General features: G+C 41.6%; 1 protein-coding gene across 3 annotated transcripts in view; it reads left to right on the forward strand.

Moving 5' to 3' along the window:
- Positions 1 to 14,806, forward strand: part of LOC306705867 (catenin delta-2-like) — a gene marked incomplete at both ends in the record, with an annotated part of 121,564 nt that overhangs the window by 86,608 nt on the left and 20,150 nt on the right. For all 3 annotated transcript variants that reach the window (XM_079172730.1, XM_079172731.1, XM_079172732.1), the window contains 2 exons: positions 158 to 371; positions 10,837 to 11,023. In XM_079172730.1, the coding sequence (XP_079028856.1) occupies positions 158 to 371; positions 10,837 to 11,023 (401 nt within the window). The remainder of the gene's footprint in view (positions 1 to 157; positions 372 to 10,836; positions 11,024 to 14,806) is intronic.

A 14,806-nucleotide genomic window follows, 5' to 3' on the forward strand; every position in this document is an offset into this window, starting at 1 on the left:
GTGGGAAATCATTTTCTATAGTTGACATGAACACGCCCTGATATTGTTTAGATACTTATATTGATTATTGTGTTGGTGGAAATTGGTCCAAACGCACAGAATTTGTGTTTCCCGTGGCGGTCCCCTTAACTACATCCTCCCTCCTCTGTCGTGTCAGATCCGGCGGCAGGGTGGCATCCAGCTGCTGGTGGACTTGCTGGACCACCGGATGAACGACGTGCACCGCAGCGCCTGCGGAGCCCTGAGGAACCTGGTGTACGGCAAAGCCAACGACGACAACAAGATCGCCCTGAAGAACTGCGGGGGCATCCCGGCTCTGGTGCGACTGCTCCGGAAGACCACAGACGTGGAGATCCGGGAGCTGCTCACAGGTAAAACTACCACGCAGCTGCTCATACTCAAAGTTCGACCCCAGAGGTCACATTTTCAGGTGCAGAAGTTTCTTCCTATTACTTCTTGTTCTAAAATGGCAGCTTACAGCTCAGCCTGTTGGCAAAAATGTGTTTTATAACGAGTGAATGAAGAATGCTAAATCTATGAAGGGAAATAACTCCATACACTCCCATATAACCAGGGCTGTGCTGAGACTACGGTCTTCAGTTTGAATCTTTACTATTTTCAAATATTTAAAATGTATTGAAACCTTGGTAAAATTGTCAATGAGGCCAAATGTCTATAATGCATTCAAAACAAATATATAATGCATTATTATCTGCTTGTGTGCACTGTATAGTTAAAGTACTCATAAATATCCATCATGCTTTATAACAATAATCATAACATATTATAAAGCATTATATTTGCTTCATAATTGCTGGTCTCTCACTGACTTTTTCTTTATGCAATAGATTATCCACATAGTTGTAATACATTATCTTTTAATAAGGCATTACTTTAAGAAGAATGATTAAAGTCACAGCATACTGTTAGAAGTATGAACGAATAAAACCAGAAAAGAAGGAAAGTTCATGTCGTGTTATAATATTTGCAGCTTTGTGTTTGAAATCAATTATTTTGAGTAAAGTAATCCGGGAAAATAATAATCTAATATGACAGGAAAACCTTGCCCCATTAGGTGTGCACATAGATCTGTGCACAAATATAATCAACTTGCATTTATATTCAGGCCCATACATGCAGACACATTATTATATATCGTTTTCCTCACACACTGCGAAGGTGTGGAGAAGGAGAAACACACTGTACTCTCTGTACTACACATGAGCACAAATATAGACACACACACACACACACACACACAGGAGAGAATTGTTTGCCACCTGCCTGCTTCCCAGCACTCATCAAGTGCTGTTGACTTGTCAAAATAAGATTCTGTGGAAAGGGCTGCACTGCACCGTCAACAGCAGGTTTGTATTCTCCGTCGGTAAACACAAATATCATCCACGTTGTAAAAAGTGTAGTCAGGATCGACAATTTTGAGTTTCTAAACCCACGAGGCCTCTCGCCATCAAAAGGATTACCAGGCAGTGCTCGACCAGTGTTTTTTTTTTTTTTTTTACACTTTTTACTTTATATGTCCTCGCAATCCCTTTCTAATTGGCATTAAAAGGTCTTTTTCCTCCGGAGGATGATGGAGAGACGACAGGGCTAAAAGAGGAATACTACTCCATTTTCAAACTGATCTACATCAAGGATCCTCAGGGGGGGGCATTCCAATCCTGGAGTCATATGAGAAAAAATGGATTTCTCTTAGCATCGCCCACACTCATGAAAACATCTCTGCTGTAGGGCCTGTCAGAAGCACAGTGTTTCAAGGCTTGTTGGAAAACAGGATTTTAGTTATTTCTGCTTTCTAGGACTGTTTAATGTTTAAACACTGTGTTTTAGGCTGATATTAGGAAACCGTGAAGGCTAGAGCCCTTATGCATTAGACTGTGATCAGTAGGACATCATGATTGTTGGGCCAATTAATGATTTGGCATCAGGATTGATCCGACCAAGTTGGACCAAGTGCGTTACACTGTGGGCCAGTTGGTGCAGACAACCGGTAGTTAAAAATGTGTGAATTCATTTTAAACGTTTTAAACGTGGAAACAGAAAAGCTCTTCATCAAGAGATGGAGTTCATTGATGGATCTGTTGACGTGAAAGCGGAGTACTCAGTACTACTGAGAATGAATTATTTAATATTACGACTCATTGGTGTTTCAGAGCAGAGCCACGGATCATTAGAGATGATCTCACTCTTATGCAATTCACTTTAAGTTCTTTCTAGGTTTGAAAAATTGGAGAGTGTAATGTTAGCTAGAGCTAGCAAAATGTCAGCAATTCTTTTTCAGCTATGACTGACTGATTGGATGATTCTGCCAATCTTGAGTGTAGTACATCTGACTTTTTAACAAGACCACAGTTTTCGCTTTCACAATTAACATTTGTAGGTGTATTAATCTAAACCATGGTCTTCTCCTTACCTTTACCAAGTCTTTTGGTCATCTACCGTACTACGACCAACGTTTACGTGCCACAACCACAATCTTTCCCTGGCATGGCAGTGTTGCAACGCGCAGATACTTTGGAGTCCAAGGATTTCAAAAATGCTAGCATCGAAAACGCAAAAAGAAAAAGTAATTTATCTCATACTGTGTTGTTGTTGTTTTTGGACATGAGATTTCTGGTGAGGGACAAACATTTTAAGCATCCTTCATGGTAATGGACAGCCATGAATACTGACGCGCACCCAAACCGAGCGCAGGGAAGTGAAATCGAGACGCTGTCCTCGGAGTTATACCAACACATGCGCCACACATATATGTTTATATGACTTTAATGAGTATAGAAAAGGGGTTAGGCTTAGCAGAGATGGAAATAAAAGATTGTTTTTGGTATGCTGCCAGAGTCTTAAAGAAGATTACCATATAAATTAGAGCAGAAATTCAAGGCACGAAGCACAGAAATCCCTCCTGTCACAAATTAATCAGTTGAATGGCCGACCGGACGCAGACAGACTGCGCTCTCTCTCTCTCTCTCTCTCTCTCTCTCTCTCTCTCTCTCTCTCTCTCTCTCTCTCTCTCTCTCTCTCTCTCAAGGACCCAGAGGAAATAACTATCTCTCCCCCTGTTTCTTAAACTCTCTTGCTTAACTCCCCTATCCCTCTATGGTTGGGGTTTCGTAATTGGTCTCCCATTCTCCTCCTGTCCTCTTTGCCTTTCTCTGTCTCCACTTTTTCCACTCGTTCTCTATAAATCGCCTAACCTCCCTGCCTCTCTCTCTCTCTCTCTCTCTCTCTCTCTGGTGAGCATTTTGAGTCAGGATCACAGTGGGAAGTCAAGCTGCCTGCCTTGCTAGCTACAGATTCAGCTACCCACACAAATGCGAAGTTTGTTTGATGGCACAAAAAGGGAAAAGAAAAAGGTTGTTGAGCTCTCTTTCTTTTTCTCTCCTTTTGGTTTAATAATGTCTCTCTCTCTCGCTCTCTTTTCCATGTCTGTTCAGAACTGAAGATGATTATCTCGAGGGAATAAAGCTGCTTTGAAAGGACAGATATTAGCTCTACCTGCAGATTCGATGCAGCTGACATCGGAGCGTAATGTGATTGCTTGGATGTATTCATGCGATTTGTAAGCGGGTATTTTCTGAGGTTGTCAAAGACAATTACTGCCTGTAAGTGTTTTTGTAGCTCAGTTACAGCAAAAGTCTTTCCGTATCTCAGTTTTGATCTACAATTATTGATCCTGGCTTGAAAGTGATTTATGAAATATTGATTCATTTGTTTTAAATGCATTAAGAAACGGAAAGGAGTAATTATTGACAGAGGAAATGCTGCGCTTCCTTGAACTTCTTTTTTCCCTTTTTTTAAAATGTTGCACATCATCAGTGGCTGTTGTTCCACTTGTCATCACAAAGCAACTTTTTCATCCGGTCACAGCAGAGCACATCATCGTAAGTGGCAGGTCTGGATTGCTCATGTTTGCTGTCAGCTCCCCTATAAGCAGATATAGAAGTTGTCAGGCTCACACTGTGACTGGAACTCTCCCGCAGTCTGGATGCGATCTGGTCGCCGTGCTCATCCAGCTCAGGCAAAGCAGAGAGGTGTAGAGCGGCGCCTCGAAAGAAGGAGGGAAACACGGGTTAAAACAGGGGACAATTATGGATTGTTTACCAAGTTAAGACGGGTTAAGATTGGTGCCATCAAGTCATCGGAACGTGTTTTATACGAGTTCCCTGCAACACATGGTGTATATAGTGCTCCATATAGTGCAAACATGAACTATGTAAAAACTAATATCAGTCCACGTCTTTTTAAAAATAATTTCTAATATAGAAATAAAAGAACTTGATGCTGGCGTACAGAAAGGGGGTCGGCACTGAAATATAGTTAAGTCACCAAAAAAAGTTAGTTAAGTGTACGCTATATTTATAATATTTCCACTGCTTTACCTTGAAGTCAGAGATTTTCTGACGTGGGAACTGAAGCCGTTATATCCATCTATGCTCTCTTCAAAGCCACAAGACTCCTTTGACAAAACCTGTTTGTTATTAACGAGTTTGAGTTATCGTGTGAAAATGTCTGTTTTTGTTAGTGGAGTCTGTGGTTTTGAACAGAGCAATTGAACAGGTTTGCTACCTTGTCGGAAAGGGCGGTCTGACGGCAAGGTAAGGTGGTGAAAATATTCAAAATATAGTGTACACCTAAACTGATATTCATTTATTTGTTGTGTCTAGTTACGTTTTGCTCCTGCATCCACAGCAGTACATTGTTTAGCTCCCGTGCTGGTACTCCTGCCTGTTTCTCCAAACTGGAGCAATGCCGACCTTCATCTGCTGTCAGTGATACACTGACTATGACGTACCACATACAACCCCACTTCAAAAGACCTGAACGATCCCTTTAAGTTATACCATGCTTACTTTATTTGAAACTGGACTTTTAATTCAGTTCCTCAGTGAAAGGTTTTAATGCTCAACCTGTTTCATAATTGCAGGTAAATAATATTTTAATCTGTCAACACCAGATTGAAACGTGAGCAAAATGTACGTATGGTATTATTACAGTAGTTTATCAGTGTGTCAGTCTTCTCTTTCTGCCCGCCTGCATCGGCAAAACACCTGCAACACTAAAGATGGAATAAGATATGATGCAATGAATAAATAAAGACATAACGCTGCAGTAGCAGGCTTGGTAGCCGAGTTTAATTCCAGCCTTGGGACCTTTGTTGCATCTCACACGCCTCTCTCTCCAACCCCCATTTTCAGCCAGCCTCAAATAATGGCCAAAATGTCAAATAAATCTTAAAAAAAGATTTAAAAAATACAGTACAGTAGCAGAGGTATATAGCTTTACATCTTTGCTGGTTGACCTTGATGTGATCTACAGCATTCTGCTTAGCTACACTGTTTTTAATGACAATGTCATTAAAGGACCCAAACTGAACAAACATGATTCCACGCTATACGACCGAGGCTCATTAACACAAAGCTGAAGGCCTTTGTGGCCCAAGTGATTAACAGTGATCGATGCTCACCTCATTATGAAAACAAAGAGCAAAGCTTACGCCTAAGGCAATAAATGTGTGCAAAAAATTGAGGGCAACCAAATTAAGCCTTTTCCTCTCAGATGCCTGAATAAACACCGTGAGCGCTGGGACTCCGAAGTGTAGCGCGTTTGCTGCTGTACTGTGTCAGTAGTTACAGTGTGCAAGTCTTCTTCATCTGAGAGACCCATCCAACTGACATCTCTTCTGCTTTATTCTAAGAATTGATATGTCACTATGTTAATATTATGCTAATATATGGATGTCATGGGTCATGACGCAGAGGGAGAGCCTCCTCCCGGGGATGGTTACTTGATTTCAAAAATAAATATTTTAATTGAAAAAAAAAAAAGGGAAGCGTCTACCTTTGAACACCTTTGATTGTACAATGTACTTGTTCACACATTTCTTTGAGAAAAAGAAACATTTGTTAAATTATTATATTTCCATAACTGACTGAGATTTGGAATGTGGCTATACATATGTAGTATATGTATGTGGCATAACTAGAAACCGTATGGTTGAAGAACAATAACTAAAGATCCAAAAATCTACTAACAAGCTGTAGGCTCAACATGACACCTGTGATCGACTGTTTTCTACACTCTGCTCTGCTTCTGACGATGACAGCAAATCACAGAAGATGACGACTGATTCATCCGTTGAGTTGTTGAAAGGAATCCGAAGCCTTCTACTGACCCGTTGAAATGGCGTGCAGTTTACACGGCGCCTGCTTCTCTCTTGTGACAAAGGCACCCCGCTGTCTTCAAGGTCACATCATCGGTGTGGGCTCTTTAGAGATGCTGCGCACAAAACATGGTTACAGGCAGCTCGTCAAGGCGCTGACACACAGGGGACGGTGTACAGAGAGTGGGTCATTTTTGCCAAATGAATCCCTTTAGACTAGAGTGAACAGGTTACAGAGCTATGATAATGGTGTTATTGATCTAAAAATAAAAAATAAATGTCTGACATTCAGAGAAATGTACAGTAGAAACTGTTTTTCATAGAAATGGTCAGTTTTTCAAAGCAACGGTCTCTTATTCTTTTGAACGATTTCCAACACCATGACACACTGTTTGGAAGGGTGAAGTCCAGCAAATTGGAAAAACACAACAAAAAACACTCAAAGAACACACTTTGTACAAGTTCTTTAAAAGGTCTTTTGACAAGAACAAGAGTCCACAAAGGAACACTACGAAATGCATCAGGAGAATTGGGGAACGGAGAAAAAAAATAAAGAGAAGACAAAGATATGTGCCACGATGTTGCAGAAGAGAGACATACAACAGGGGAGTGAAGATAACGATGGGAAATGGTTAAGAGACAAAGAGAGATTGCCATCATATTCATTTCCCCTTCCACCATATGACAGCGCATTGCTAACCTCCTGCTGCCACTCATGATGTAAGGCTGAGGCAATTAACCCCCTTCAGCTGTCATACACTCATGGCTTTGTGTGTGTGTGTGTGTGTGTGTGCCTGCATGTAGCATGCACTAATACGAGGCCACATTTAGTGTTTATGTAGTGTGTGTGAGATAGTTTGTGTGTTTGTGAGCCAGTGTTTCAGATCAAAGATATAATCACGCTGCCTTTCACCTCAGGAAGACGATGTCATACTCTGCACAGCAAGAAATGACTCTGGCAAACAGCTGTCAATGGTCCGTACATTTAACAGTGACAAAAAAAAGAAGTTATAAATGCAAAGAACATAATGCACAAATTATTGTCTGGGCTGATATACAGGACTGTCTCAGAAAATTTGAATATTGTGATAATCCCCATACGTGTGATTTAGTTTACTGAACCAAGCTGAGTGTTTTTCAAGGCTCAGGAAACCCTTGCAGGTGTTTCGAGTTAATTAGACGATTCAAGTGATTAGTTGAATACCCTACTAGTATACTTTTTCATGATATTCTAATATTTAGAGATAGGATATTTGAGTTTTCTTAAGCTGTAAGCCATAATCAGCAATATTAAAAGAATAAAAGGCTTGCAATATTTCAGTTGATTTGTAATGAATCCAGAATGCATGACATTTTTGTTTTTTTAATTGCATTACACAAAATAAAGAACTTTATCACAATATTCTAATTTTCTGAGACAGTCCTGTATATTAACGGCGTTTCACTGAAACTGAATTTGACAGTGTGGATGAGATTCGTGTTTGTTCATCCCGGTAAGCTGCCTTGGTGTTCTTCAACAGTATATTTTTACTGACATAGATTGTAACCAACACCCAACCGCACATTCTTGTAATGATTCAGACGTACATAGCGTGGCGAGAACATGCACTCACAGCATCCACGTTTCAAGAATTCTAGAAAGAAGTGTTGTTCACCCAATCCGCCAAAGTAACACATTTTCTGACTTAACTAAAAAGAAAAAGATCATATACATATGCCTCTCCCCAAAATATGTCCTGATTACTCTGGATGATCAACAGACCATACGCGTACATAGAAACTACTTCCTACTCTGGCAAATTAGCCATTGTAAGCTAATGGTGTATCGCAGTAAGCTATGACATATTGAGTTAAGCTAACAGCTTACAGAGATAAAATAGACCTTCTCATTTAACTGTAGGTAAGACGGCCAACAAGCTCATCTCCCAAACTACTCTACAGAATGATGACATCAGTTCCCTTTGTAGTATTATTCACTTTGTGAAACCGTGGGGGGGAACAAGCCTTCCCCAGCAGCACATGCTGGCTCCCAGATGTGGAAATCAAGGTCAGCTCGAATGAATACGTGTCGCATCCACGGTCAAGGTTATCAAAAGGGAAACACTGCGTCTCCTTTAACCCTCTTGAGCAGCAGACGAGATGAGACGGAGGGAAAACACTCTTGGCTAACGTGACACGGCCGGCTAATTACCGTCACAATGGCCAGAAGCTCGTCATTTAGAAACTCCTCCTGACCACAAACTGACAATCCGCCTTAAGACCCGGCATAAGCGCACCGAGTCCAAGCGGCTGACAGAGTTAAGACTGATTTGTCGAGGGGGCTCAGAGATGCACACACACACACACACACACACACACACACACACGCAAAAGGACAAACTCATGAAAACCCACAAAGACAGATAACAGGAGCTGTAATTACACATTCGCTGTTCAGCCGAGGGTAAACAACTCGGCATTTAAGAGAGGACGCCTCATTCCAAACCCACAGACACACAGATGGAGGGATAGGATGTTTTACCACTATTACAGCTATAATTACAACCATCAAGGAGAAGAGAGGGGGGGGGGGGGGGGGGTTAGATATGAGGAAGGTCAACGGCAATCTTGATGTGTTGCAAAGATCCGCAAGGTTACCGCAGTTTAGTGTGTTTGACCGTTTATATATTATGTTTATAGGATTTGTCTCTGTGTGTGTGTGTGTGTGTGTGTGTGTGTGCGAGAGAGAGCGAGAGAGAGAGAGAGAGACAGAGAGACTACAGAGAAGCAGAGCTTTTGCCTCTTCAGTGTGTGTTTGTGGCGACTTGTGGTAATTGGTAGGCGGGAGTACACACTCCATCTTCCCGGTTGGCTGGTCCCTGTATGTTGAATCCAGGTGAGGATTAAGAGCAGCGGAGAAGTGCGGTGGAACATTTTTGTAAGTGATTTACTGGCTTCTGTACATTTTTTTTTTGTTTTTTCTGGTTTACGCTCTCAATTAATAACAGCAACACTGTGGTGCGATAAATTAAAGGTCATGTTTCGACAATATTAGCCAAACTTTTGAAACGCATCACTCCTGTGTAATTGAAGATGCATGATGAGTGGGGGTTGTTTATGTATTAGTGTACTTGACGATAGATATAACATATATTATCAGCTAATGTTGCATTAGATCTTCTTGAACAACTTAAGCTCTTGTGAACATTTTTAACGTTTGTCTGCTATTGATGGCCTGTAGGCCTTATTGACCTGAGCTTGAGTATAAAGAAGATTATTTTGACTATAATGAATACTATTCATCACAGACTAATCAATTCAATTCAATGTGGCTTTATTGGCATTAAAAGCTTCCAAAAAACAATCTTGCCAAAACATAAAAATGCAAAATAACACAATAATATTAATATGAATATTGACACTTAAAAGTCGTTAAAGTCTCTGTGTTGTCTTCATCATGACTTCATAACTTCCTCCTCTAATGCATCTTCCCTGACAGATTCCTGGCCTCACTCTTCCTCACCAGTGCCATGATCAAAGATGTGATCAAGAGCCTCTCCTTATATTATCAGATTATGTTATCAGGCAAATTACTATTTACTTCCCTGAATGCTGTGCGATTCACAAAGACCTCACAGATCACATCCTAACAATGACACACTTGCAGCGCTCTGGTCTGGCTTTACTCTGGACCGAAGGGTCACAGAAACACTGGGCTTACTGGGCAATGCCAAACAGAACAAAAATCATAAACTTCCTGAGAAAAATGTACACACCTGTATTGTGACAAAATAACTCGACTCAGGAGTCCATGAACAGACTTTTCTGAAACACATACTCTAATCGTCCTCATCCTAATGTGTATTTACAGTAAAACATGTATTGTACACCACACACATCATCTGATTATTGTCAATAGAAATGTTTCTAGTTCGACGGTACTGGAGCTGCGATGGAATATCGAGGCCTCTGTTTCTAGTGATTTGAGAGTGAGTGAAGTAAAGGTGGGCATCCTGTAGCTCAGCAGCTATTTGCACCCTCTCTGGCCGTCCAGCAAAGTGGAATCTTATACTTGGATTTAAATAGAAGTGTTATTGATGTTACAGAGCTAGTGGTGCAGTATCATAAACGTTTCTTTGCCACTGAGCAATAATCCAATGAGGGAACCAGGTTGATGCTAATTTCCTGGGTTGGTCTTCTAAAATATGTGTTCCCTGCAGCAGTATGTTGTCTGTTATTTCGTCACTACCGCATTGCATTTTGGGATATTTATGCCGGCGCAGCGTCCAGTGTTAGCGTTCTGTAATAGCTCACTGCTAATAATAGTGCATTTTGCGAACCATTGGTTTCATACCAAGGTTTCAAAAATCTCACAACTTTTTTGGCGGACTAAATAGCAGTCTGGATTTTTGGACGGAACCCAGGTGTTGCTCAGGAAAAGAATTCAGTCATAAATAATTGTATTACTTCTAACAGTTCCTTTTCCCACTGTAACATGTCAACATATCTTCCATGAAAAAGGCCCATTGTACTAGTTCTCCGAATACATCTTTAGTGTCAGTGGTTTTTTTTGGAGTTGTGTGTCTCTCCTCCTTTGCGCCTCCTCTGTTGTTGTTTTTTTGTCCCTTCTCCTCCGGATCAGTTTTTTTGACGTTCTGTCTCCCTGATGTCCTCCTCAGGTGTTTTGTGGAACCTGTCGTCATGCGACGCCCTGAAGATGCCCATCATACAGGACGCCCTCGCCGTGCTGACCAACGCTGTGATCATCCCCCACTCTGGCTGGGACACGTCCCCACATACACAAGAGGACCGCAAGCTGCACCTGCACTCCTCCCAGGTCCTCCGCAACGCCACAGGCTGCCTCCGGTCAGTGTCTGTCTGTTTCTTATCCAACATTAGGACGGAGACTTTTTATTTATACATCTTTTCTTTGTTATTGTACAGCCTAGACATTCACTAACTGACTACTGTCGCAGATATTCCTGCAGAGAAATTATATATTCGTTCACTTTGCGGGCAAGATTTTACCGCTCACAGTCTGCTACTACCAACCACATTCAAACAGAGACATAAGTCCCACTTAGTCTGTTATTTTAGATAGTAGTCTGTCATCTTTACACAGAGAGATGACAGACTTTAGCAGCATTGACTCACCACTTGGCTTCAGAGCTGCCGTGGCTTTTCGTTTTTTACACTTGAGACATAATGCTAGTCATACAGGGAATTCTGGAAGTAGTAGGACTGTGACACATTCTTTTTTTTATGTTGTTTTGGCTCCGTGCTCCAGCACGCCGGATATTAAAAAAGATAAACAGTGACTATAAAAACCAAGTGTTTTTCAGCATTTCTTCTTGGGGCCCTCTGGGGAATGCCTGACATATTATTTTAAAACAATTCAAATTACAGGGGGAAAAAAAAGTCCTGTTACTTAAGACCGTAATTAATTGTTTTTTTCTGGCCACTTAGGGGCAGTGCAACAAGCTGTAAGCATAACACTGACATGCTGGCAACTTATAAAGCCAACGCTGCATTTGAAACTCGAGGAGAACACCAATGGGGAGAGGCATGCATGCATATTATATTCTCCAATAGAATCAGATCATATATAATATCTGTCTATATCATCATTGTAAGTTTTGTTATCGTACAAATAGCATCAACTATATTATCTTAAATTTCATATAGGAGCTACATATAGTCATTGGCTACTAATTGCATTATAACCACTTATTTATCTATAAATACGCATTAAGGCACATTGTTTCTTATGAATATGCCTATTATTAGCTTATTTGTGCTTGTTGTGATAATAAATTGGCTCGGCTCATTCTTGCTAATTCTGAATATAAAATACAGGAGAGTGAGAATTAGGAATAATGAAGGCATGTTTGACAGACTAACCTTACCGACTAATGCATCTGCCTTTTACACACCTTTATTAAACATAATGTGTGTGTGTGTGCTCGCGCGTATGAATTGTGACGTTGGGACCACAGTCCCTCTTAGCTCTGCGTTCTGTAAAAGTCAATGAAAATGCTCCGTGGCTCTGATAGCAATGCAGAGGAACTAGCTGTTTCTAAATGTGTTCTAGTATTTCATCTCCAGGAACCCATCTCACTTAAAGGTATACAGACACAACTTGTCATGCCTTCATTTCAGGCCTCCTATGCTCTCCGTCCTACAAATAGCATGTGTTTTGGGGTTTCTACTGGAACGTGTATACATGCTTTAATGTGGAAAAAACACATTATTTTCCTCATACTGTTTGTCTGTATATACCTATATACCTATATTCACCCTCTGTCTGAAACGCTGTGTTTTAGCGCCTGTCTCTTTAAGCCCCCCCGACCAAAAGAGCCCAGTCTGCTCCAATCGTCTTGTGAGAAAACATATGGTGCACCCCTTTCTCAAGCTGTGGCCGGTATATTACAACGTTACAAGGTCCATTTATTGTCATTGGACGACAGGGTTGTGCAACAAAATGCAGTTTGTAGTCACACACACGTAAAATAAAACATATATTATAGTTTGGAGGATGAATTTAAAAGTCTCACAGCCTGCATGTGACATAGTAAGGAGATCGAAATCTGATTGGCTTGTTGAATCACATGTTTTCTGATCTACTTAACTCCCAAAATCTGACTGGGCGTTATTTCACAGTTTGTAGGCTGGTAGGAACTCCAGATATCCAAATGTATGTGCACAAGCACTGAAAATATGTTGTCCACTTTAAATCCTACAGTCAAAACATATTTTCAGGCATTTTATGTCCAGGTGTGCAGCTTAATAATGTTTTGTCTCTCAAAGGAATTCAGACAATTGACCAATCAGAGCCTTGAGGATTCAAACATGTTGATCTTGTAGCTTGCTAGCTACGTAGCAGCAACCTTGAAGTGGACTGAAAAAGCAGGATCAATGTCGGGGCCTTTAAAGTAGATATAGCCAATCGTATTGAGATAAAATATGTGTTGGTGTGCTGCTTTCCAAAGCTGCACGATGAAATTTTTCCGTAGCCAAGACGGAGCTCATAAATATTTCTAACAGAGACATGTCGGCTGTGTACCAGACATTTCTTTGATGTGCTACCGGTTCCCCTTCATTAAACACTTCAGCACCAAAAGAAAACAACAACACATCTTGCAGACAGAATAATGACAACTTCGCTATGAAACATTCACAAATGCAAATGCAAATGAACTGCGTATATATATTAGTTTTTTCTGGCATTATCTTATTATTTCTGCAGACGTATATGTGAAGCAGTAGAACAAATAATGTGCTTTAATACATGTCGTTTCATGTAGAATAGAGTGGGATTGCTGCCATGACTACATTTGCATCTCTGTTTGCAAGGTTATCTTGCGTGTGTGTGTGTGTGTGTGTGTGTGTGTGTGTCCGTGTCCGTGTGTGTGTCCGTGTCCATGCCCCTATTCGTCTCTCTGTCCCATGGGTGGTCCATTAATCTCAATTGCAATCTCGGTGAAAACAAACTACACATATCGGGTCCTTCTATTACTGTATGTGTGTGAAAATGCACACATCTGGTTCTGTGTGTATTCTTGAGCCTGGTGGTGTGTGTGTGTGTGTGTGTGTTGCAGGAGATAGTTTTGTGTGGATCAGCTCCCTAAACTCAAAGGGCTAATTCATCTTTCTCACGCCTCGTTAGGGAATGTGGGGAGTCTGATTAAAGATTGAATATTTCATGGCGGGCTTGGTGTATCATCGCCCACCTGCTCTCTCTCCATCTCCTCCTCGCGTTTCTCTCTTCCTCCCTCCCCCCATGCTTCGTCTCCGTCTCGTTGTTATTACTCCATTTCTTCTCTCTCTCTCATACCTCCTTGTATCCATTTCTCATTCTGTCTCGCCATCTCTCACACACATTTTCTCCCCATGCTTGTGTGTGTGTGTGTGTGTGTGATGGTGTGTGTGTAACTAAGAAGCTGCTAAAACTTCTGCTACTAGAAATCTGAATGTGAGTTATGTGCATTGAATTTTTAGATGTGACACCTTTTTTTAGAAACTAATTTGGTTTGTCATTTATTGTACTTACGAGCTGATTGGAAAAAGCTCAAAAACATACCACCCCAGACGTGTAAACATCCCTCTCTCCAACACGCATCAGTATTCTTCACCCTTTCCAAGTGTCCGTCAGTATTTGATGCACTTAAAAGGGACTTGGCCTGTGATAGTAGCAGCCGAAATTACAGTCAAATCCCCCATCTTTCTCCACTGACATTACAAAAAGAAAGCAGCACCTGCAACTTCAGCCAAGTCAACAGGTAGCATTTTTCTGATCCCTCCTCAGTACATGTATCAAATGATCTGTGTGGTTAATGCAGTGATCACAGTGGCCTGTTAATGTCACGGGAGTTCAAGAGGATCGACGATGTGAGTCCCGTGGCTCGACACCGGAAGGCACTCGATGGCGGCGGCCGGGGCTGGAGGTCGCTGCTGCTCGGAGACTGCGGCGGCCGGGACTGGGGACAGCTGTGGCTCTGAGGTGGCTCAACCAAATGGCAAAGCCTGCTAGGAATAGGCTCAACTCATTGGCGGCGGCCGGGTCTGGGAGCTGCTGCGGAGCTGAGACGGCGACGGCCGGGTCCGGAGACTGCTGTGGCGCTGAGGCGGCGGTAGCCGGGTCCAGGAGAG

This window comes from Pholis gunnellus, assembly GCF_910591455.1.
Source record: "Pholis gunnellus genome assembly, chromosome: 14".
Lineage (NCBI taxonomy): Eukaryota > Metazoa > Chordata > Actinopteri > Perciformes > Pholidae > Pholis > Pholis gunnellus.